Source organism: Hypanus sabinus, chromosome 2, assembly GCF_030144855.1.
Source record: "Hypanus sabinus isolate sHypSab1 chromosome 2, sHypSab1.hap1, whole genome shotgun sequence".
Taxonomy (NCBI): Eukaryota; Metazoa; Chordata; class Chondrichthyes; order Myliobatiformes; family Dasyatidae; genus Hypanus; species Hypanus sabinus.
Window position 1 is genome coordinate 20,489,759 of NC_082707.1, and position 26,728 is coordinate 20,516,486.

Consider the following 26,728-nt stretch of genomic DNA (forward strand, 5'->3'; position numbering starts at 1 on the left):
CCACTTTGGGATGCATTAGGAAACCCAGGAGAACACAGGAGTATGAATAAATAGAGTGGACGTGAACAGGATATTTCCTACAGTTGGGTAGTCTAGGACCTGAGGGCAGAGCCTCAGAAAACAAACAAGTCCCTTTAGGACAGAATGAGGAGGAATTTCTTTAGTCAGACGGTGGTGAGTCTGTGGAATTCATTGCCACTGATGGCTGTGGAGGTCTAGTCAGTGGGTATATTTAAAACAGAGGTTGACTGGTTCTTGATTAATAAGGGCATCAAAGATTATGGGGAGAAGGCAGGAGAATGGGGTTGGCAGAGGTAATAATCAGCCATGATCAAGTGGCAGCACAGACTGGATGGGCTGTAAGGCCTAATTCTGCCCCTATGTCTTATGGCATTAACTCTCATGCTCTGTTTGTCTGTTTGTGACATCCAATTAGTGCAAATGGTACATTACAGTGGCACTATTTTTGGCTAAATCTACTTAAAATGCACTAACTTACAGAATGCAGGCAAAGTTCAGGGTTTTATATTCATATAAAATTGCTCACTTGCCAAAATCAACAGCCCCACTTTCACCCGAGAGCTGATGTCAGCCATGATGGAAACCGCAGCGCAACCCCATGACACATGCGCAGGCCAGCCTCGGAAGTGACTCACGATGCTCACAGCAATGACACCAACTGGAGCAACACGGCAGGGCAGCTCTGTTTTGAGCGGTCACACGCTGTTAATCACCATCAGCATGTGCAGGATTGTGACAGATCTAACTGCCACCCAACAATAAGAGATAATTAAATCTTATTGTAATGACATACTTCCAGACACCCATCAAACCCTTTGCTGCAGTCAAAGGACAGCAGTGACTATATCACGTCCATTTAGGAGAGCGCCAACCACATCATCAAGAATAATCAGCATCCTGGAGGCTTTGGTGTTACTGCTTCGTATCTTCTATCCAGCATTAGGGTAAAAAAAAATATGGTCAGTCTAATTATGCCACGTGGAAAGAGAAGGAGAACATTATGGTCAAGAGATGATGCCAAATGAGAGAGAACAAGAATCGGATGAGACCAAGGCCGCATGACTCCAGGATCAAAGAGTCAGGACAAAAAAGATGAGAGAAGAAGAGACAGAGGAGGAGAGGCATGCACGTCTCCAGAATAACAACAACAGGCACAGAAGGAGGAGAGAGGAAGGGACAAAGGAGCTGAGAAGTGCACATTTCCAGGATCAGAGACAAAGAAAAAACAGCAGAAGAGATGAAGAAGCAGGGAATTAAAGGGCTGCACGTCTCCAGAATGACAATGAGAGGCACAAGGATGGCAGATCAACCAGAAATGATGCCATCAAAAGTGTCCCTCGTTAAACGAGGAGGAGCTATATTTGCCTTGCTACACGTCCTTCTTCTTTAATAAGCTGAGGCTTCCTTCTTCAATTTCCAAAGCAAAGCGATACCAATAGCACTTGGGAAAATATAATGTTCATTCTATTCACAGACTGCACTATCTTTCCCTCAAATGGTTCCCTAATGAGTCGTTGCATTGTCTAGTGGTCAAATAAACTTTGTATGGACAACACGAGAAGTCAGGTTTATATCCGGACACCCAGTCACTAGATTGCTGAGTTCGATTTTGCTACACACAATGCTGATATAGTAACAACTTCCCCAAAATCTTCATGACTGCTTGAGAGTGACAAAATTGCCACACATTTTCTGATGTAACTTCTCTAAAGTACTTTCCAGGAGGCCATTAGTGTTAGGAGTAACTTGCATGGGCTAGGATTTATGCCACTGGAAACGGAAACTTCAGAAAGGATACCCTGACACCAGGACTGAAGTAAGTGATGGGCTTTCGATCGTTTCTCATGTAAAAAAAAACAAATTGGTTATCGTCAGAACAAAAGTTAAAAGCACAACAAGGAAACTATAATTTGCTGGCTTACGTGCATGCAAAATAACGGGACAAAATCAAGCCTTTTATGAAGATGACACAATTAGATCTACATTCATAATCAGTAAACTGGAAAAACAGTCGGTTTTAAGTAGAAAAGCAGAAGTTAAAGTAGCATTTTATTACTTTGGAGACACAAAGCTGGACAATAGAAAACGGAATTTAACATATTTGGTAGAACCCTTTCAAGATGCATAACAACATCCAAAAACAGCACATTTAGACACGTAAGGAACCAGTTCAAAAGCTTCCAGCTTGCAAAATCTATGGTTAAAAACTATACTGTACAAGGATCCTGGTTATGCGGATTTAGGTTTGCATATACTGTATTGCAAACTCAGATCTTAAAATACTGTTTAATGCACTTGTTGGTTTATTGAAGCAATTCAGTACAGGGTGCAGTGCTGGCTGTGGTGTGGGACAGGCTCAGGAAAGAGAAGATCATGGAGGTGAATAGAACTTGGGGGTAGAACCTGTGGGTTCTTTATAGTTAACTAATTATTTGATACTTTAAGAATCATTAGATGAAGGTTCCATTTCTGTCCCAAATGCATAATGGTGAACTTTAGTTTTCTTGACTAAAGCATTGCTGGTTATGTCAGACAAGGTTTAAGGTCCAGTCAATGCAGAGCTGCCTACCTGAACTGCACTTTCCCTGCAACTGTAACACTGTATCTGCCATTCTTACAACTTCAAGGTAATTACATTTTGCAAGATGTGTCTGGATGGCACAGGAAGAAAAGGTTTTTCACTCTTTTCTGAGCACATGCGATGTGACAGCTACTGTATAATCCAATAAATGGACCCAAGAAGATCCAGGCTTGTAACTGGGTTACGGTGAAGTCACGGTTGGGACGGAGAGGGTATGTGAAGGAGGAAAAGAGAGAAGTGAGTTGAGTCATGACTGCTGAGGAACTAGAAATCATCCTTCAAACAGAGGTGTGGAGAGAGGGGAGAAAGGTGGATAGTGTAAGAGAATTATGTAGACGAATGAAACATTTGGAAAATGATGAGGAGATGTCTATGCAATTGTTTCTGTTGGTCAATATTGGGAGACTGCTGCCTCACTCAAAACAGACCAGAAAGTAAACTCATTGAACACGGCAGAAAGAATATAGAATTGAACATGGCAGCTGATGGTGGAAGGTGAAGACCAGGAGAATGCCCTTGTTATTCTGTCCAGGGGAGGGGTGAGAGCAGGATCTAGATGAAATGGGCTCAAGAGTTCCATTCACAGTTCAGGAAGAAGAAAGACTTTTCCAGGTCACATGGCCTCAGCCAATATAGTCTGTCTCTCCTTCTTGATTAGCTGAGTTTTTCCAATATTTTCTGCTTTTTTTAATTTCAGAATTCCAGCATCTACAGAATTTTCTTGACTTCCTTGGTTCAGACAGCAAGAAATAGGCCACTTAGCCCATCAAGTTAATGTCAACCATCACGGAGTCATATTTCTATTCACAGAGTCATAGCACGAAAACAGACCACTTCATCTATCTGGTCCATAAGAACTCTATCTTCTGCCTAATTCCGTCATCTACTTCTGGGCCAATTTACTAGAAACCTTAATCAAGCTTCTTTTAAATGTCACAATTGAACCAGCATCTACAACATCCGTTGGCAGCTCATTCCCCACTCTCATCACCTTTAGAGAGAATACATTCTTGATACATTCCGAACACCATTCAGATTCTACCAACTACCCACAAAGCCATGGTAACCTGTGGTAATTAATGCACTCACTGTCCTATTTGTCTTTGGGATATGAGAGGACTCAGATGAAATCCTCCCTTGCACAGGTAGTGCGAGGGAAGGAACCCCTCAGAACTCTTTCAAATCTCTCTCCCCTTATCTTGCAACAGTACACTCTGTTTCTGGATCCCTGATTCCTGAGGATAAAAACCATGCACCTTATCCATAAACTTCTATGAGTTCACCTCTCTTTTTTCTCCATGCTAAGAATGTGCAAATAGATAGAATAGTTTGAGTTGGCATCACGTTCAGCACTGATGTCCTGTGCTGTTTCGTTCTAAGTTCCATGTTTTAAGTCACAAACAAGAGAAAATCTACAGATGCTGGAAATCCGAGCAACAAGTGCCATGCCTGCCTCTACACCTCCATACTCACTACCATTCAGGGCCCCAAACAGTCCTTCCAGGTGAGATGACGCTTCACCTGTGAGACTTTTCAGGTCATATACTGTGTACGGTGCTCCCTGTGTGGCCTCTTGTAAATTGGTGAGACCCGACATAGATTGGGAGACTGCTTCACCGTGCATCTATGCTCCATCTGCCAGAACAAGCAAGATCTCCCAGCGGTCACCCATTTTAATTGCACTTCCCATTCCCATTCCGATATGTCCAGCCATGGCCTCCTCCACTGTTGTGATAAGGCCACACTTAGGCTGGAGGAACGATACCTTATCTTTCGTTTGGGTAGCCTCCAACCTGATGGCATGAACATCGATTTTTCAGTAATGCCTCCCCCCACTTCACCATTTCCCATTCCCTTGTCCCTCTCTCATGTTATCTCCTTGCCTGCTCATCACCTTCTTCTGGTGCTCCACCTCACCCCCCCCCTTTTACTTTCTTCCATAGCCTTCTGTATCTTTCACCAATAAACATCCCAGCTCCTTGCTTCATCCCACCCCCTCCAAGTTTCACCTATCACCTGGTGTTTCTTTCCCCTCCCCTCACAATTCAAATCTACTCCTCAGCATTTTTTCTCCAGTCCTGCCAAAGGGCTTTGGCCCGAAATGTTGACTGTACTTTTTCCTTAGATGCTGCCTGGCCTACTGAGTTCCTCCACATTTTGTGTGTGCTGCTCCATGTTTTAAGTATCATGTTCAGAGTAGGTTCCATGTTCCAAATTTCAGATTCCATGTTCCAGATTCCAAGCTCCATGTTCTAAGCTCTGAGTTCTAAATTGTAAAACTAAAAAAAACAAGCAGAAATGCTGGAAATGCTTAACAGGTCAAGCACATCAAGCCACATGAAATGGAATTAATGTAAGAGAGATGTAAACAGTTCCATGATAGTCAATGTACACTCTATGGATAGAAGTGCCCATCTCCTTTCTGCGTTACTCTTACTTATTCAATTCCATTCTTAAATTCTCTAAAACATCAACCACTTCTATTTTTTCATTGTACAGAAATGGACAACAGCACAGACTCTTCAAGGAATCAGAGCTGCCACAGTTTCCGTGACCCCACTGTCACCACAGTGGTCATTCCTCTCTTATACTCCTTGGTCTTCATCGGAGGATTCGTGCTGAACGTACTAGCTGCCTGGATCTTCTGCCAAATATCAAATCGGTCTAGCTTTGTGATTTACCTCAGGAGTATCGTGGCAACTGACCTGCTTATGGTGGTTGCACTTCCATTTAAAATTCTCTCTGATACACCTACTGGGATCTGGCAGTTGAAAGTTATTGTGTGTCGTTACACAGCTGTTGTGTTCTACAGCAGCATGTATATCAGCATAATCTTCCTCAGCCTGATCAGCCTCGACCGGTACCTGAAGATTACTCAGCCTCAAAAAAAACTCTTCATGCAGAATGCAACGGTTGCCAAGGTGATCAGTGTGGGCTGCTGGGTTTTTGAGGTGAGCTTTGCTCTGCCAAATATAATTTTGACCAACAAGGACCCCACACCCGAAACTGCAGGTGCCTGCATGAAGTTGAAAAGTGATATCGGGCGTAATTGGCATGAATTTATAATTATCAAATGCCAAGTTATTTTTTGGGCTGTTTTTCTCCTTCTCACTCTGTGTTATTTAGCCATCTTAAAGAAATTATATTGGTCCAAACGGAAATTTCAGAAGGACTCTAGCACCGTGGTAAAGAAAGCAAACCGTAACATTTTCAGTATCCTGGCTGTCTTCTTCATCTGCTTTGTGCCGTACCAATTTATCAGGATCCCATACGACAAATACCGATTGGCCAACAAAAACTGTGTAACAAGTAACAGTCTGTACTATGCAAAGGAGTTCACACTGCTCCTGTGTGCATTTAACGTTTGCCTCGATCCAGTCATCTACTTCCTCCTGTGCAAGGCCTTCACCAGACAACTGAAGCTGAAAATGAAAAGAAGCCTGGCCTTCAAACAGCGAAAAATGAGGGGAAACCCTCAGACAAATGAAACAGCCAACCAGACCCCTGTTTACAACAAACTAACATTCAATGAAAATTTATCCACTCTCTCCTCTGACACCACTACCAAAGAGCTTATTCAATTGAATACACCACGGAACTCAGCAGCCGTTTTAACATTACCTTCTCAAGCTGAAGAAAAAAGGGCACAATAGCAGAACTATCTCTCACTTTTTCGAATCACACACCCAAGACAGCCAGTCTTTTATTTTCTCCAAAATTCCTCTGGCAATAAATCATTGTTTAGTTCCAACACTGAATGTGTTTAGTTAATCCATCCAATTTCTCAAATGATGAGGCTCCTGTGTCCATGTTTGGCCCGACCCACCCAAACTTTTCCATGTACCTGTTAAGTGCTTTTAATGTATCTGCCTGAGCCATTTTAACCAGCAGCTCATTAATAATATAGACTGTCCTCCCGGTAAAAAAACTGCCTCTCATGTTCTTATTAATCTCTCATCTAACACCGATGCCCTCCAGTTCTTGTTTCCCCACCTCTGGGAAAAGAATCTACATATTAATCCTATTTATGCCATTGATGAATTAATTTAACTCCATAAGATCACCCATCATTCACATGCATTCTAATGAAAAATATTCCAACCAGCTCACCTCTTTATATGCAGTAACTCAGTCCATTAAATCCCAATGACATCCCTGTACATCTCAGCACTCCTTCCAGCCTCATGGCATCTTTCCTAACAGGAAGACCAAAACTGATCATGGTATTCCAAATGTGGCATTACTAGCCTGTTACGTCTGGTTTGTTTATTCCTCGCTTCCACTTCAGCCCAGGAATTTATGAACTAATCCAAGGCAGCAACTTTGACAGAGCAGGGAAATCAAGAGACTTTGGTATATTTCCAATCAAGATGGCACCTACATAAAATGCTCTCACAGTTGACACCTTCTGCATGGACCGTGAAATTATTTATTTCTCTTCTTTTACGTCAGGATCACTTTGCTGCCGGAGAGGGAAGGCTGTGTGGCCTGCCCCTGTGCCCACAGAACGTTATCCAGGTTTCCTGCATTTTGGATATGGATGTGGACTTGGACTATGGACATTTTTTTTTCAGTTTAAAGTGTTTTTATATTCTGTTTTTTGCTCGATCTTCCTCTTTTTTTGTGCAGTGGGGGATTTGGGGGGGGGGGGGTCAGTGTGCCTGGTTCTTTTTTTGTTTTTTTTTTGTGTGGGGGGATTTGTGGGTTGAGCATTGTGCTGCCGTTCTTTTCTTTCTTGGTTTGTGGCTATTTGAAGAGGGAGAATTTCAGAGTTTTATGCTTTGATAATAAATAGACCTTAGAACCTCGATGACTCTGAGGCTGAGCTGCAGTTGTGCAAGTGTTTCTGGCACAATATGTTAAAATGAGTGGATTCTGTTTCCAGAACAGCGAAGCCATGAAGGAAATCATCATTTGAATGTTACAGACTGTTTCAGTGCAGAGGTGAGGGGTGGCTGCTTGCCTTTTGATCGCTGGTGGGATCACTCTACTGCTGGAGAGGGGGGATAATGTGGCCTGTCCCTGTTCAGGGGGAGAGCACTCAAAATGGGCAGATCCTAGCCACCCTCGATACATTTACACAAAATTACATACAAATGAAAAACAAGAATGTACGTTTCCAATAATAAGGTTGGAACATTGCATACTTTCTATATTAAATTACTGCCATTAGAAATTATACAGAGTTGTCTTCTTCATATTCATCGATAAAGTAGGTTTCTATGAGAAACAGATATTAAAAAGTAACACACACAAAATGCTGGAGTAACTCAGCAGATGAGATGAAATAGATATGAAATAACCAGTAGCAGACAGAAAGGAAATAAAACCTCAATGCTGAAAAGATGAAATACTAAATATAGAAATGCTGATTATACAAAGTTGTTTAACTCAATGCTTGAAGTTATTTAACTTCAATCCCAGGGATTGAAGAGTTAATATACTGAATGAAGAACATTTGATGGCCTTGGGAGTGTACTCACTGTTTAGTGACAGACATGAGGACTGTTTAGAAAAATGAGGTGAAACCTACTGAATAATGAAAAGTCCTAGATAGAGTGGATGTGGACAACCTTTATAATAGAGGAGGGAGAGATTTCTTAAGCCAGAGGGTGCTGCATCTGTAGAATTCATTGCCACAGATAGCTGTGGAGGCCAAGATCAAAGTTCAGAGAAAATGTTATTAACAGAGTACATATATGTCACTACATACAACTTTGAAATTCATTTTGCTGTGGGCATACTCAGCAAATCTATAGACTAGTAACTGCAAGAGGATCAATAAAAGATCAAATAAAACATTGAACCACAGTGGATTTAATTTGGCTATTTTTGATACTTATTTTGTGTCAGAGTAAAAACAGACCTCTACAAAGTAATCGAATTTAATTACAAATTTAAAACAAAAAATTATTGATTGTACAAGATTCACCCCTTAAAGTCAGCATTTAGCAGATGTACCTTTGGCAACAATTACAGCCTTGAGTCAGTGTGGATAGGTCTCTATCAGCTTTGCACATCTGGACACTGCAATTTTTCCCCATTTTTCTTTACAAACCCGCTCAAGCTCTGTCAGATTGCATGGGGTTTGTGAGCGAACAGCCCTTTTCAAATCCAGCCACAGATTTGCAATTCGATTCAGGTCTGGGCTCTGACTTGGCCGCACTAGGACATTAACTTTTTTGTTTTTAAACCATTCCTGTTTGCTTTGGCTTTCTGCTTGGGGTCCTTGTCTTGCTAGAAAACAAATTTTCTCCCAAATCTCAGTTCTCTTGCAGCCTGTAACAGATCCTCCTCCAGGATTTCCCTGTATTTTGCTGAATTCATTTTATCCTCTACCATCACAAGCCTTCCAGGGCCTGTTGCAGTGAAGCATTTCCACAGCATGATACAGTCACCATCGTGCCTCCAGATAGACATGGTGTGCTTTTGATGGTGCATGGCGTTTCCTTTATGCCAGACATAGTGTTTAGTTTGATGGTTTCATCAGACCACAAAACCTTCCTCCAACTGACCTCAGTCTCCCACTTGCCTTCTGCCAAACTCTAGCTGAGTTTCATTTGAACTTTTTTTCAACAGTGGCTTTCCCTCTGCCACACACCCATAAAGCTGTGACTGGTGAAGCACCCAGGCAACAGTTGTTGTATGCGCAGTCTCTCCCATCTTAGCCACTGAAGCTTGTAACTCCTCCAGAGCTGTCGTAGGTCTCTTGGTGGCCTCCCTCACTAGTTCCCTTCATCTATGGTCGCTCAGGTTTTGAGGATGGCCTGCTCTAGGCAGATTTACAGTTGTGCCATATTTTTTCCATTTCTTGATGGTTGACAACTGTACTCCAAGGGATAGTCAGTGACTTAGAAATTTTCTTGTATCCTTCTCCTGACGTGTGTTTTTCAATAACCTATTCGCAGAGTTGCTTGGAGTGTTCTTTTGTCTTCATGTTGTAGTTTTTGCCAGGATACTGACACACCAGATAGAGATGTAATTTTACTACAATCATTTGAAGCATCTTGACTGCACACGGTGATCTCCATTTAATTAATTATGTGACTTCCAAAACCAATTGGCTGCACCATTGATGATTTGGTGTGTCGTATTAAAGGAAAGGAATACTTATGCAATCAAGTATTTTGTGTTTTATATTTGTAATTAATTTAGATCACTTTGTAGAGATCTGTTTTCACCTTGACATGAAAGAGTCATTTACTGTTGATCAGTGTAAAAAAAAATCAAATTAAATCTACTGTGATTCTATGTTGTAAAACAACAAAACATGAAAACTTCCAGGGTGGGAGGATAGTGAATTCTTTTTATAAGCAGGATATGGGGATAGGTTAATTGAGCAGGGGCTTTTCTCTTTGGAGAGGAGGAGGGTCACTTGATAGAGGTGTACAAGATGATATGAGGCACAGATAGCATTTCAGCCAGGATGGACATGGCTAATACAAGAGGGCATTACTGTCAGATGATTAGAGAGAAGTATAGAGGGGATGCCAGAGGTATGTTTTTCACCCATAGAATGGGGTGTACATGGAACACACTGCCAGGGATCTTAGTGTAAGGCAGATGCACTAGGAATATTTAAGAGACACTGGGATAGGCATATGGGTGAAAGAAAAATGGATGGCTAGAGGGTGGAAAGGGGTAGATTAAACTTGAGTAATCTAAAAGGTTGGCACAACAATGTGGGCTGAAGAGCTTGTACTGTGCTCTATTGTTCTTTGTCCTACCGTTTATTATATGTCTCCTAAATTTATCCCTTCACACCTTAAATGCTATCTTCTAGCATTAGACATCTTGACCCTGGTGGGAATATATCAGCTGCCCACTCTATCTATGGCTCTCATAATCTTATAAAACTGTAACAGGTCTCCTTTCAGCCTCCACCACTCCAGCAAAGAAAACAAATCAAGTTTATCCACCCTCTTCTAATCCAGGTTGCATCCTGTTAAATTTCTTCTGCACCCTCTCCAAATCCTCGATATCCTTCCCATAACTGAATGCAGTATTTCAGATGCGGCCTAGCCAGTTTTTTTCAGAACTGGAACATAACTGCTTGACGCTTGAACTCAATGCCTTGACTAATAAAGTCACGCATGCATTACGCCTTTTTTTTTAAAAAACCCTATCAACCTGTGCAGCCCTTTCAGGGACCTCTGGACTTGGGACCCCAATATCCCTCTGCGAATCATTGCTGTCCTGCTTTGAACTTGAACATCAAGAGACAGTGTGGTAGTGTCGAGGTTAGCATGATTGTGTTACTGATGGGACTTTGATTCCTACTGCCCTCTGTTTGGAGTTAGTACATTCTCCCCACGACTGTGTTGGTTTCCTCCCGTATTCTAAGGTAATATGATCAGGGAGTTGCAGACATGCTATTTTGGAGCTAGAAGTGTGTCAACACTTGTGGGCTGCCCCTAACCCTAACACAAACAACACATTTCACTGCAGGCTTCACTATCTGTGTAGTAAATAAAAACTAATCTTTAAAAGATTAATCTTAATCTCATTTTAAAAGGGAACTGATGCAATAGGATCATTGCGAATGTAATGCGGCCATCTTGAATGTCAGCAGAGAAATAGCCAAACTTCAAAATATAAGTTTAGTCACTCTCTCTCTTCTTCTCTCAAGTGCAAACCATAAAAAAATTCTGAGATGCAAACTTATGTTATAACGTTGTTGCACTATGAATGCTTAAGAAAATATCTGCACAATAGAATTTTCAGACCATAACGTTGGAGAGACCCCATGTGCAACCTTCATTTCAGATTAATGATTGTGAAAATGTGCTGTTTACAAAAAAAGAAGCTTGGTTTAACTAAAGAGATTAGGATTGTGCTGATGCAATCCATTAGATCAAATCAGTCTGGTTTCTCAATTTATACACTTATTTTACCGAAAGTTTCAACATAAATTAAAGGTAGAAACAATTCCTTTTTGGTTTTGAAAACAAATGCAATTTGAGATCTCTCTCCTCCCAAAGAGATGAGAAGCAGACTGCACCACTTCTAGAGAAGTTAATGGCTAGCATCAACCAGTGCAGATTCACAGCACTGAAACATAATTAACCTCACTGATTTGGAAACACTTTAGCAAGAAGGTGGTGAATTTGTGGAAGTCATTGCCACAGATGGCTGCAGAATCCATTGAGTTAGAAGGTACTGCAGTAGAAGAACAAGGACTCGCAAACATGAGGAAATCTGCAGATGCTGAAAATTCAAGCAACACCCACAAAATGCTGGTGGAACGCAGCAGGCCAGGCGGCATCTATAGGAAGATGCACAGTCGATGTTTGGCTCGGCCCGAAACGTCGACCGTGCTTCTTCCTATAGATGCTGCCTGGCCTGCTGCATTCCACCAGCATTTTGTGGGTGTTGTAAGAACAAGGACTGGTAGGCCGGGTGACAGCTTCTTCCCCCAGGCTGTGGGACTTCTGAAAACCCTGCTACCATCCAGTACACATTTTTTTATGTTGTATATTTAACTATACGTTATATGTTATCTTTTTGTCAACTTGTACATCACAAGAATATTTTTATTATCTATGAATATTATTGTGTTAATATTATTTTATGTGTTGTATGTGATATATGTACTGTGTTTTGCACCTTGGTCCCAAAGAAACGCTGTTTTGTTTTGCTGTATACATGTGTATGGTTGATTGACCATAAACTTGAAGAAGAATGTGATAACTAAAGAGGTTCTTGATTAGTAAGAACATTAATAAGGAAAGAAGGCAGGAGAATGGGTTTCAGAGTGATAATAAATCAGCCATGATTGAACAGCAGAGCAGACACGAGGGGCTGAATGGCCTAATTCTGCTCCAATGTCTTAAGGTCTTAATGAACAAATCATTCAAAACTGAAGTGAGTACATACAAATTTAGCAAACTGTAACTCCCCACTCTACAACTGGCTGGAGTATATGAACAAATAAAAACTTTGACTTTTAACAGTATTGACAGATCTTGGTAAGGTAAACAAATGTACATTACTTTCTGGTTTATGCAAAGTAATAGCTGCTGTTGGTTACTTTTTCCAAACAACCTCAGAGCCCAAAACTGTTACCTCTTAATCTTGCAAACAGCACTTGAACAAGTTGCATTAAAATTCCTAATTGTGTCATTCACCACTACTTAGAGCCAATTCTTTGAGCTATAGGCTCAAATTCAATGACTCCTTATTACTCATATTCTCAGCATTATTTTTATTTCCAGTTTCATTTCTAATGTAATGGCCTCTCTGTAATGTTTCACTGCTAAAGTAATGGTTTCTCTGTAGCAGCAATGCTTGGGTTATGACTAGAGATAACGGGGATTTGGAACGAAAGGCATGTTGTTTTTTCTTGTGGGTCTGGGAACAGGGATTTTGCAGTCTTTCGTCAGGGAGAGATGAAGAGAGAAGAAGCAATTGGAGAGAGTTGGTAGGCTGCCAGACAGAGAGGACTTAGAGCCAGGGTCCGAGGGTTGGCTACACTCAGAGGTCAACGAGGAACAAATAGACAGAAGAATGAGCTCCGATGTTGTGCATTAGACTGTTTCATTAGAATGGGCCCTTTTCTTTTTTTGTTTCTTTACTAACCATTTAGTCAAATTAAAAATTATAAATCCCAATCATTTAATTGAATATTGTTTACTATTTGTTATTTCATGGTACTGATTTGTAACAGGGGAACTCATCATGCAGCATCCACCCAACAAGATTTCTTAAGTTTGGCCAGGCCGGGGGCTGTCTTCTCCTAGATTAAGCCGCTAGCTGAGCCAAGGGTTACAATTGTGGGAGCTCATCTGGGATTGATTTTGTTGCAAGCTGTGTGATTACCCTGAGAATTGAAGCAGTGGGGTAGATATTCGTACTCCGGATGAATTGTTACTTCATCTGCTAAGTACTGTTGAAGTTGCCATTGTGGGGCAGAGGTTTGATAAGATGGTGGGCACAACTCTCGTTTTAATGCAAACCAGTGTTGACGTAGAGGTAGCTAGGGATGGAGATTTCAAAAACAGGGTTCTAATGTTTCTGAGGAGTGAGGGGAAGGAGTGGTTGGATATGGAATATATTATTAATCCCCATCCCCCAGTGAATGGTGAGAATTCTGAGTTAGTATCCTTACCTCTCTGGCGAATAAATGGAAAAATGCCCAGGTTCAAAGTCCCAGCTGTGATAGGCTCCGCCTATTTTCTGGAATAACACCCATCCCTAAAGGGGAAGAGGAGTATGAGACTTGGGCAGAGCAGACCTCACAGTTGTTAGATGAGTGGCAGTGCTTTGGTGATGTAAAGTGACAGAGATTGGTTGAGAGTTTGAGTGCGCGGGCTACTGACATTGTGAAAGCTGTGAGGTTGTGATATCCCATAGCAACAGCTGTCAATTACATGCGGGCACTGGACAATGCTTTTGGCCTGACAGGAAGCCCAATGGTGCTCATGGCGGGGTTTCAGAACATGCGTCAGGAAAAGGGTGAAAAGCTTTCTTTTATATTTTTCATCTAGAGAGGCAGCTAAATTGCTTGCGGCGCAGAGGGGTCATTCAGGCGGCCGAGGTGGATCAGTTAAGAATGGACCAGATAGCCGAGGTCACCCAGTCCCAGGACCTAATTGCTTGGGGTCTCCGACAGTCTCATAAGACGCAACCCCTCCATCTTTTGTTGAGCTTATCAGGGAGGTACGGGAAGAGGAGAACACATTGGAGGCACGGAAGGCCTCTGTCAACAAGGTACAGTCCTCAGTAGAAGTCCCCTGAGGTGAAGTGACCACAGATAGCCTACCTCGGGGAGCGGTAGAGAAGATTGAGGCAGAGTTGAGACCGGAGGTATCTCAGCTGTAATCAGCAGGTATGACCCTTACCTCCATATGATGGAGCTAATGGTTGGGGGGGGGGGGTTGATCCCCTAAGGGGATGAACAATGTGGAGAGCTGCTGGCAGCAGGTGTCACACGAGAAGAAGAGTGAGCCCTCAGGTACTTAAACAGATAGAGTCATTGGGAAAACATAGTGGAGACCCAATCAGGGAATGGCCTGGTGTCTCTGGAGGAACATGTTCCCAGAAATATACCAAGGAACCCCCAAAAGCGAAGGGCCCTATTTCTGAAGGCTTAGTGTGTTGCTACACATAGGGAGTATTTATGCTAAAGTCATACTCGACACCAGGTCACAGGTCATGTTGTACCATTCGTTTTACAACCAGTGTCTGATGCATTTACCATTGACCCCATTGAATCTAGGGGCTTAGTGCTAGTGATTATCAGTGAAGTTGGAGTTCTCGGAGGCCAACGAGGGAGTGTCTGAAGTCCTTAATACATTACTACTAGTTTGTCTGCACCATGTTGAGAAGGGCAGCGTTTCAATGCTGATGGAGACCAACAACAACCTTGTGAGGAGGCTCATGGGGGCCTTCAAGGAGAAGGCTGGCAAGAACTTGCTGGGAACATTGCCCGTGCACCCGCTGTTTCAAGCTGCTTTTGAGGAAGCGCGTGGCTGCATTGGGCCAAATACCGAATTTAGACAAGGGACTGTGTGGTTCACCCAGTCGAAGCCAATGGAAGTACGGCCCGGGTATAGTAGTGAGAATGATGGGGACTCCCCAAGTATCCTGGAGTGCCTGGGGGGAGGCCCTCTTAGTGGACGCTCTGGAAAACCATGAGGGGGAATTGGGATTTCCTGTTGGGATACTGGTGAGGCCCAAACTGCAGAAGCCCTCGGTTGTACAGGTGAACAGGATGGCTGAGATTGTCAGGAACACTAGGAAGAGGGAGGCCACCTTCAAGCGGGGGGGTGCCCCTGGCTCATCTGTTCCCGATGACGGTAATGTCTAGTGCCCCTGTGAGGCACACCGGGGAGAAACTATTGGAGAAAGGGGGAAAGTTGGCCGCTAAGTCATTCAACTTCCGGGACTCCCCGGTTCCTGCAGGTTGGAAAAGGACGCTGGTAGAGAAGGTGCTGAAACTGGAAGGTGCCTTTTCCACGGACGAGTTTGATGTGAGCTGTCCCAAGAGCACGCGTCACACTATCCGGGTGACTGAGGACACCCCGTTTAGAGAGAGTTTGTGGTGACAGGCCCCAGCAGAGGTGGAAGACGTTCAGCAGCATTTGTGTAAGTTGAGGGAAGCTGGAATCATCACCGAGTCCCAAAACCCTTATGCGTCCCCAGTGGTAGTGGCTCGAAAGAAGAATGGGAAGATATGGATGTGTGTGGACTAAAGGACTCTGAACAGGCACATCGTCCCTGACCAGCATTCGGTCCTGAGGATGAAGACGCGCTGTCCTGTCCGAGTGGTGCAAAGTGGACTTGAGGAATGGATATTACCAGATCCCCATGAGAAAGGCCAACAAAGTGAAGATGGCATTTTTCCAGTTTGAAAGGACGCCCCAGGGCATATCAGTAGCCCCTGCAACCTTCCTGTGGGTCATGGAAAAGACTTGCTTGGGGTTTTGGTGTATCTGGACGACCTCGTGGTATTTGGATCCGCCTTGGAAGAACATGAAGTGAGGCTGCCTGAAAGCTGAAGAGTTAAAGTTTGCCGTGGGCAGGTGCCAGTTCTGCCAAACGTCTGTTAGCTATGTTGGGCACATAGTCTCAATGGATGGAGTAGCTTCGGATCCGGCTAAGATAGAGGCGGTCACCACTTGGCCAAGACCCCAGATTGTGAGCGCTCTGCGCTCGTTCCTTGGGTTCTGTGGTCACCATCAGAGGTTTGTGAAAGGCTGCGTGAAAGTGAGTCACCCATTGAATCAGCTTTTGTGTGGTTACCCTTCCTTGGGGAGGGAAGGGAGGGGGAATAAAGGACAGGAGGGTGGAGCCCTTTGGACAGAGGTGGGATGTAAAAATGTGAGGAGGCTTTTCGGTCGCTGATGGAGCCACTGACCCAGGTGCCAGTGCCTGGCTTTTGCGGACCCTCAATTGCCATATGTACTGCACACGGATGCCAGCCGAGAGGGCTTGAGGGGTGTGTGTATCAGGATCAGGACACTGGGTTGAGACCTGTTGCATTTGTCAGCCGGAGTCTGTCACCCTCTGAGAAAAACTATCCCATGCACAAGTTGGAATTTCTGGGGTTGAAATTGGCAGTGGTAGATAAGCTGAATGAGTACCTTTTCAGTTTGAGGTGAGGACAGACGACAACCCCCTAACTTATATTCTGACCACTGGGAAGTTGGATGCCACAGGCCATCAGTGGTTGCCTATAACTTCAGCCTAAAGTACCAGCAGGGAAGCAGGAACATTGATGCTGATGCTTTGTCCCAATGTGCTCATGAGGGGCTGGACAGGGACAAAGAGTGGGAAAGCATTCCGGCCCCAGGAGTGAAGACCATGTGAAGGCAGAGGGAAAGGAGGAACAGGATCGAGTGGTGGATCAATTGGGAGCTTCTGATGATGCCATACCCCAAGTTTACTGTAACCTGACTGCTCTGAAGACAAATCAGCTGCCAGAGTTGAGTTCTGGGGAAGTGGCTGCTGCTCAGTGAGATGACCTGGGCATCGGTACCATTTGGTCAGCGGTCAAGAAGGGAGACGTGGCTCAGGCAGAGAAGATGGAACACGCGGCAGTGCCTACATTACTGAGAGAATGATCTGGTTGGAGTTGCGGAACCAGATCCTATTCCGGGTCATGTCACCCTGGACCGACCTTGGCGTTCCCAGCTGGTTCTGCCTGAGAAGTATTGGCGGATTGTGCTGAAGTCACTTCATGATGATTCTGGACATTTGCGGGTGGAAAAGACTCAGAGGCCGGTTCTACTGGCCCCGAATGAAGTTGGAGGTCGAAGAATACTGCAAGTCATGCATTCGCTGCATATGACAGAAGACACTGCCTACACAGGCAGCTCACTTGTCCCACTTGCGGAGTGTGGGGCCTCTGGACCTGGTGTGTATGGATTTCCTGTCAACAGAACCCAATACCACTACACCAGAAATGCGCAGGCTTTTCCTACCAAGGACCAGCTAAAGTGTTATGGGAGAAGTATTTCATTTATTATGGCCTCCTCAGGCGGATACATAGCGATCAGGGACGGGATTTCAAGAGCAGGCTCATCCATGGGTTACTGAGCATGCTTGGAGTCGGGAAGTCGAGGGCCACACCCTATCACCTGCAGGGTGATCCCCAGCCAGAGAGGATTAATTGGACCTTGCTAGACATGCTTGGGACCTAGGAGATCAGCAAGAAGAGCAGGTGGAGTTAACATATTGGACATTTAGTTCACTGTTACAACTGTACACAAAATGAAGCTACCGGGAACTCGCCATACTATCTGATGTTTGGGCTGCAGGCGAGGTTGCCCACTGACCTTTGTTCTGGGACTGACACCCTGACTTGCCACCGGAAACTTATCTGAAGTATGTGTCTGACATGTGAAGAGAGCTGAAAAGGGCTTATTAATTGGCTGGGGTCGTGGCTGCCAAGCAGAATCAAGAAAATATGAGGAGGTATGATCAAGAGGTGAGGTTCTCCCAACTCCTGCTGGGAGACCGAGTCCTCATTAGGAATTTGGGGCTAAATGGGAAGCACAAGTTGGCTGACCACTGGGTGGCTGCGCCCTATGTGATGGAGAGTCAGATGCCAAACCTACCAGTTTTCCGGGTGAAACCAGAGGATGGGAATGGGCCTGTCAAGATTCTCCATCGGAACCACCTGCTGCCTCTGGGACAAGAGGTGCAGGTAGACCCAGAGCCCAACCTGGAGCCTACACCTAGTAAGAGTACTCCATGGAAACGCGGGGTGACTGCAGGGCCCACAGCAGGAGAGGTTAGGTTGGCCCCCACCCCTTAGAGAAATACTGATTCTGAAGATGAGGACCTGGATGTGTGGTACATGCTGCCTTTTACTAACTCCCCATTGACTGAAGAAGAGACTTCCACTCCTTCTCCCACTGAAGTGGGGAGGGGGGGCTATCTGTGGACAGCCTGGGTTGCAGCAGGGCTCTAAAGGGGGGAAAGCAGGGCTTGGCCACAGGACGGAGAGGTCTGAGTTGCAGGCGGGCATAAGTGATAGGTCAGGAGGAGGCCTTAGACCAGAATGTAGACCGGAGGTATCCCAGTACTGTCTGAACCTGAAGAGTTAGGAGACCATCAGATAGGCTGATGCGTAGCACCAGGGGAACAGAGTGTGACCCCCCCCCCACTGTTTTGGGGAGCTATGTCACTGTAATTTACACCTGGATTGGGTTTTGTGTTTTGCAGGAAGGGTTGGCGAATTATCTCAACGTCATGAGGACATGGCTAAGTTTGGTGGGGGGGGGGGGTGTAACACACTGTAATGTTTCATTGCTAAGGTAATGGTTTCTCTGAAGCAGCATTATGACTCTAGATAACAGGGCTTTGGAATGTGGGCTAGCCAATGAGAGGCATGTTATTCTTTCCTGTGGGTCTGCGAGCAGGGATTTCATGGTATTTTGTCGGGGAGAGATGAAGAGAGAAGACACGAATGGAGAGAGTTGGTGGACCGCCAGACGGAGTGGACTTGGAGTGAGCGTCCAAGGGTCGGCTACGTCAGCGGAGGTCGATGGGGAACAAATGAGCTCCAACGTTCTGCATTAGACGGTTTCATGAGAATGGGCCCTTTTCTTTTATTGTTTTCTTTACTAACCCTATAGTTAAGTTAAGAATTATAAAGCTCAATCATTTGATTGCATATTGTGAACTGTTTGTCATTTCGTGGCATTGATTTAAAACACCTCAAGCAGCATCCACCCAAACAACATTTCTTAAGTTTGGCCAGGCCGGGGGCTGTCTTCCTCTAGGTTAAGCCACTAGCCGAACAGAGGGTTACACCAGTTTGCCTTCTTCTGCATGCTGGCTGTTTGTCGGTCTCTGAGTCTCAAGGTAGTATATGCTGACATACATTCAGTGGCCACTTTATGAGGTACATCTGTACATTAATGCAAGTATATAATCAGCCAAAGATGTGGCAGCAAATTAATGCATAAAAGCATGCTGGCATGCTCAAGAAGTTCAGCATCAGAATAGGGAAGGAATGTGCTGCATGTGACCTGGACCTTGAAATGATTATTAGTGCCAGAGAGGATAGCTTAAATATCTCAGAAACTGCTGATTTCCTGTGACTTTCACAGACAACATTCTCTAGGGCTTACAGGGAATGGTGTGAAAAGCAAAAAAAAACAGCCAGTGAGCAGCAGTTCTGTGGGAGAAAACTGGTCCTCAGGTGCCTCACCAGTCGTAGTTTTATTGCAGAGGGGTAAAGAGAAAGCCACTGTTGAAAAAAAACTCACCGGAAATCTCAGCTAGAGTTTACCAGAAGAAATTTGGACAACTCTAAAGTTAGCTGGAAGAAGGTTTTGTGGTCTGATGAAACCAAAGTTGAGCCTTTTAGCCATCAGACTAAATGCTATATTTTGCGGAAGCCAAACACCACATCAAATCATCAAAAACAAATCATCCCTACTGTGAAGCATGGCGGTAGCGGCATCATTCTGTGAGGATGCTTCATTGCAGCGGGTGCTGAAAGGCTTGTGAAGGTAGAGCGTAAAATGAATGCCAAGGATCTTTCAAACTCTGTCTTAAATTTACATACAGACTTGGCCTCCACACCTGCCTGTGGCAAAGAATTCCAAAGATTCACCACTCTCTTGCTAAAGAAATTCCTTCTCATCTCTGTACTAAAAGGACACCTTTCTATTCTGAGGCTGTGTCATCCGGTCTTGGACTCTCCCACCAAAGGAAACATCCTCTCCTCATCCACTGTGTCAAGACCTTATGCCATTTTATAGGTTTCAATGAAGTCACCACTCGTTCTTCTGAATTCTAGAGAATACAGACCCAGAGCAGTCAATCACATTCCACATGACAAGCCACTCAATGCTGAAATCACAAGAAGACAAGGTTTTTTCTTTGCCTTTAAACCTAGTAGTTTGCTAAAGGGGCAGTGATGACAGTCAGTGGAGTGACATGTTCTTTCTGTGAGACAAGGGAGATCAGGGATTGTTGAAATGTTTTACATGTCTGCAGGAAATGGATCCAGTTGCAGGTCCTCTCAGACTACATGGACTGTTTGGTATGAAGCTCAAGGGTACAACCCTCCATATCATCAAGCACATCTTCAAGAGAAGGTGCCTTGAAAAGGGAGCAACTATCAGTAGGGACCCTCACCATCCAGAAAGTGCCCTCGTCTCAGTCTTCCAACACAGATGAGGTACACAAGCCTGAAGATGCACGCTCAATTTGGTCCACTTATCTAAGAAACGATGCGCTGGCATTGAAGAGGGTCCAGAGTAGGTTTATAAGAATGATTGCAGAAATTAAAGAGTTAACACATGAGCACTCGATGGCTCCAGGCCTGTACTCGCTAGGGACTAAAAGGGTGAGGGGGGGGATCTTGCTTGAACCTATTGAACCTATTGAAGGGCTAAATGGAGTGGATGTGGAGAGGATGTTTCCTATTGTGGGGGAGTCTAAGGCCAGAGGGCACAGCCTCAGAATGGAAAGATATTCCTTTAGAATAGAGACGAGGAGGAATTTATTTAGCCAGAGGTTGGTGAATCTGTGAAGCTCATTGCAACAGACAGCTTTGAAGGCCAAGACTTTGGGTACATTTAAAGCAGAGCTCGACAGGTTCTTGATTAGCAAGGGCATCAAAAGTTACTTGGAGAAAGGAGAACGGGATCAAGAAAATAAACTAACCATAATGGAATCGTGGCGCAGACTCAGTGGGCTGAATGCCCCAATTCTGCTCCTCTATGGCTTTATGATGAATGATTCAGACACTGTTTGTTCCCCTCCACCAACAGATTTCAGGGACCCATGAGTACCACCTCAATACTCCTATTTTTCTTTGCACTATTTGTTTTGTAACTTATACAAATATTACGTGTTTTCTGTGTTGCTGCTGCAAGACAGCAAATTTTATGTCATATATGAGTGATGGTAAATTTGAATCTGAGCTGGACTCACTGGTAAGCATACAGAGGATGCTATAGCTAGGAGTTTCAGGAAGGTGATCACACCAATGATCCAGTCACAAAATCAGGTACAGTGAGGAGACAATGCAGGAGTCCAGCTGTTCCCTTCTCAAACAAGCATATGCTCTAGGAGTAATGCACAAAATGTTGGAGGAAGTCAGCACGTCAAGTAGCATCTATGGCAGAGAATAGACAGCCAACATTTTGGGCCGAGGTCATTCATCAGGACTTCATGTGTTGCATTTTTTTCCAGCATCTATATAACATCTTATATTTTTACATATTTGAAGACTGCTGTGGAGGTTAGTCCAGGCAGAAGAACCACATGACATTATGTACAGGAACAAAGGGCAAAATCCATTGTCAGGGGCACAGAGACAAACCAGCAAATTACCATCCACAGAACCATGCATCAGAGCTAGGGAAAGTATTAGAGGATATTGTTACAAATAGAATCTACTTGCATGTGGAATAGCATAGACTCATTCGGGGTAGTCACCCTGGCTTTGTGCAGGGGAGGGAGGTCGTCTCTTACAAACTTAACTGAGATTTTTGAGATGCTATCAATGATAGAAACATAGAAAACCTACAGCACAATACAGACCCTTCGGCCCACAAAGCTGTGCCGAACATGTCCCTACCTTACAACTACCTGGGCTTCCCATAGCCCTCTATTTTACTAAGCTCCATGTACCTATCCAGGAGTCTCTTAAGAGACCCCACCACACTGCCAGCAGCCCATTCTACACACTCACCACTCTCTGCATAAAAAAAAACTTACCCCTGACATCTCTTCTGTATCTACTTCCAAGCACCTTAAAACTACGCCCTCTCATGCTAGCCATTTCAACCCTGGGAAAAAGCTTGTGACTATCCACATGATTATTACCTCTCATTATCTTGTACCCCTCTATCAGGTCACCTCTCATCCTCTGGGGAAAAGGCCAAGTTCACTCAACCTATTCTCATAAGGCATGCTCCCCAATCCAGGCAACATCCTTGTAAATCTCCTCTGCACCCTTTCTATGGTTTCTGTGTCCGTCCTGTAGAATGAGGTGACCAGAACTGAGCACAGTACTCCAAGCGGGGTCTGACCAGGGTCCTATATAGCTGCAACATTACTTCTCTGATGACTGATGAGGGTAGGGCAGTGTGTGTTGTATTGACAGACTTTAGTGAAGATTTTGTCAGGGTCCATCAAATTTCTGTGGAGGGAATTCCAACTGGTTGCATCAATGTCTTGAATGGAGGCTCCATTCAAGACACAAAAAACACTGCAGATGATTGTAGACTCAGTCAGCCCCATCATGGTCTCTAGTTTCATCACCATTGACAACATCTTCAAAAGGTGGTGCCCTAAGAAGGTGACATCTGTAATAAAGTACTCTCACCATAAGATATGTAAAGGGGGTTTCTTGTTTTTCTTTGTTACTGCGTATGTTAATCAAAATGGCTTTCCTACTTTAACAAAACAAAGAAGCCATTTTGATTAACATACGCATTAACAAAGAAAAAGAAGAAACCCCTTTCACAGGTATATAAGCAGAATTAGACCATTTGGCCCATTGCATCTGTTCTGCCATTTCATCGTGGCTCATCCAATTTTCCTGTCAGCCCCAATCTCCTGCCTTCTCCCTGTATCCTTTCATGCCCTGACCAATCAAGAATCTATCAACCTCTGCCTTAAATATACCTAAAGACTTGGCTTCTCCAGCTGCCTGGGGCATGATCATCCAGGCCATGCCCTCTTCTCATCACCACTATCAGAGAGGAGGTACAGAAGTCTGAAGACGCACACTCAACATTTTTGGAACGGCTTCTTGCTCTGCCATCATATCTCTGAACCGACAATGAACCCATGAACATTATCATTCTGCACTATTTATTCAGTCAGTATTATATTCCTTATTGTAACATCGCAACTTTTTTTGTATTGCACTACACTGCTTCTGCAAAACAACAGATTTCATGATGTATGTCTGCAAAAAAATCAATCTGTTGCTGATCCTGGTAAACTATTCCAGAGAATCAAGGCACATATGATCCATGGAGACTTGGATACAAAACTGGTTTGACTATGATTCAATAGAGGGTCTATGGAGGGATAAACTTCTGCCGGGAGGTCTGTGATAGTGGTGTTCCATAAAGATCGGTTATATATCATGCAAGTGTGCAGATAACACAAGAATTTATGGAGTTGTGGATAGTGTGGAAGGTTGTCGAATGATTCAGGAAGGATATATAGACCAGTTGGAAATAGAGGCAAATAAATGGCAGATACGAGTTAATTGGACAAGTGTGAGGAGTGCCACTTTAGTAGGTCAAATATAAGGACAGAGTTAATGGCAAAATCCTTAAAAGTAATAATGTACAAAATGATCTTCGGATCAAGTCCTCAGCTTCCTGAAAGCAGCAACACAAGCAGATAAGGTGGCTAAAAGGCACCCGAAATACTCGCCTTTGTTAGTCAGGTGTTGAGTATAGAAGTTGACAGGGTATCATTGGTAAGATCAACATTAACTGCCCTTCCCTCAATGCCCCTGAGAAGGTGATGGTTACTTCCTGAAACACTGCAATCATTCAAAAAGGTTTTCTCAGGGGAAGCAATAGAATTTAGGGCTAGTGGAAACAAAGAAATTTTGATCTGAACGTTGCTCTGTGCAACAACTGCACCTCTTGTACACACTCAAGCGAACACTTTATTAGGTACTCCTTTAGCTAATAAAGTGGCCACTGAGCATAAAGGATGCTTGTGGTCTTCTGCTTTTCTAGCCCTTCCACTTCAAGATTCACCATGTCGTGCGTTCAGAAATGCTCTTCTGCACACCATTGTAGTAATGCACTGCCATTTCAGTTACTGTCACCTACCAGTCAGCTTGAGCAAGTCTGTCCATTCCCCTCTGACTGCTCTCATTAACAGGGCATTTTCGTCAGGCCTCACGAACGTAAAGAATGTTGCATCAGAAGTGCTAGATACAGTAGACGACCCCCAAAAGATTTGCAGGTGAATCGTTACCTCTCCTGGAAGCACTGTTTAGGGCCCTGAATGGAAGTAAGAGAGTAGGTGAATGTGGGGTGGGAGGGGGTGGGTGGGTGTGGAACTTCTGTCACTTCAGATATATGCCAGGCAAGAACTTAGTGGGGATTGTCAAATGGTCAATGGAATCATGAAGGGAGCAATCGCTGTGGCAAGTAGAGATGGGGACGGGGGGTAAAGATGTGTTTGGTTGTAGGATACCGTTGTAGATGGGGAAAGTTGTGGAGAATGGTGTGTTAGATGTGGAGGCTCATGGGATGGTAGATGAGGACAAGGGGATCTCTAGCTCTACTTAGCGGGTGAGATGATGGGTGAGGGTGGATGATAGGAAAAGGAGGCGATGCAGGTGAGAGCTGCATCATTGATGGAGGAAGGGAAAACCCTTCCGTGAAGGAGGAGGACAACTTTGACGCCATGAAAAGACTCATCTTGGGAATAGGATGCAGCATTGATGAAGGAACTGAGAAAAGGAAATGGCATTTTTACAGGAGACAAGGTTGGAAGAGATATGGAAAAGATGGAGGGGTTGTCTACGGAATCTCTGTGGGTGGAAGTTAGGAACAGGAAGGGGTCAATAACTCAACTGGGTGTTTTCTATAGACCACCCAATATAACAGGGGCATTGAGGAACAGATCGGGAGACAGATTCTGGAGTAATAATAACAGGGTTGTTGTGGGGGCAGATTTTAATTTCCCAAATATAGATTGGCATCTCCCTAGAGTGAGAGGTTTAGATGGGGTTGAGTTTGTTTGGTGTGTTCAGGAAGGTTTCTTGATGCAATATATAGATAAGCCTACAAGAGGGGAGGCTGCACTTGATCTGGTATTGGGAAATGAACCTGGTCAGGTGTCAGGTCTCTTAGTTGGAGAGCATGTTGGAGATAGTGATCACAATTCTATCTCCTTTACCATAGCACTGGAGAGGGATAAGAGCAGACAAGTTAGGGAAACACTTAATTGTAGTAAGGGGAAATATGAGGCTATTAGGCAGGAACTTGGAAGCATAAATTGGAAACAGATGTTCTCAGGGAAACTAATGGAAGAAATGTGGCAAATGTTCAGGGGATACTTGCATCCGGCAACTTGCCTGTAAGTTTTCTCTGCACACTGCACCTTACACATGTAACAATATGAAGCCAATAAACAAATTAATTTACCAGATCTGATTTTTTTTTTATCATCACTTCTCTAGAATATTTGCAATGCTGAATTTTCATTTGACAGTGCTCTCAACTCCATCAAAAGCTGGTGGCAAATCCCATTCAAGAAGATCACAGCCAGACAAAACAGCAATACAGTGCTGTGGGAGTGACAGGTTGTTAAACTAAGATTCTGTTTTTCTCTATAGTTAGCTGTAAAAGGATTTCAAGTTAGGTGTAGGATTTTATCTGGGGTTTCCTGGCTGCTAGTTCGCATTTTACAATCAATAAAAATGCTGTCAATTTTACATGGTTATGACAAGAAATGGACATCAGACCACACAACCAACCGCTCAAGTCTATTTTGCCATTCAACAAAGTCATGACTGACGTGGTAGGGTCGCAGCTCCATTTTCCTCTGATCAAAACAGTTAATTCAAGACCAGTCGTCCATTATGGATGTCCTGGGAGGTGGGGGCCCTCCATGATGTTGTTAGCTTGAGGCATCGCTCCTTGAGGATGTCGTAGCATCCAAGACATCTTCGAGGAGCAGTGCCTCAAAAAGGCAGCATCCATCATTAAGGAGCAACATCACCCAGATCGTTGGTCTCATTGCCACCATCAAGAAGGTGGCACAGAAGCATGAAGGGCATTTATACATGCACTGTAATACAGTTTTTTTCCCTCTAATCTATATTATCATGCATTGTACCACAACCGCAAAGTTAACAAATTTCACAACATCTGCCTGAGGTATTAAACCTGACTCTGATTCTGATTGATTCTTCAGTCATTTGTGGGTAGAAAATTGCAATCCTTCTTGTGTAAGTTCTGGGTTTCTTTGTAATGCTCAAATTTCCCATCACAACAAGTAGACAAGCCGGTTGAACAATTGGCTACTGCACATGCTCCTTAGTGTTAGAGTTAATGTCAAGAAAGATCAAGTGGCAGTGGGTGGGTTTCTGTGAAGGGATACAGGGAAGTTTTAAGGGAGGGGGTGCAGTTGGTGAATCTGGCTTGGATGCAATGGACAAATATCCGCAAT

At 43.9% G+C, this 26,728-nt stretch overlaps 2 protein-coding genes across 2 annotated transcripts in view; one reads left to right on the forward strand and one right to left on the reverse strand.

Moving 5' to 3' along the window:
* The window catches only part of LOC132406765 (mediator of RNA polymerase II transcription subunit 12-like protein), a 689,991-nt gene that overhangs the window by 292,168 nt on the left and 371,095 nt on the right, over positions 1-26,728 (reverse strand). The window lies entirely within an intron of this gene.
* On the forward strand, positions 1,503-7,210 carry LOC132406774 (P2Y purinoceptor 14-like). Its single transcript, XM_059992737.1, has 2 exons — positions 1,503-1,837; positions 5,102-7,210. Exon 2 carries the CDS (start codon positions 5,104-5,106, stop codon positions 6,253-6,255), a length of 1,152 nt encoding a protein of 383 aa, XP_059848720.1. The 5' UTR covers positions 1,503-1,837; positions 5,102-5,103; the 3' UTR covers positions 6,256-7,210.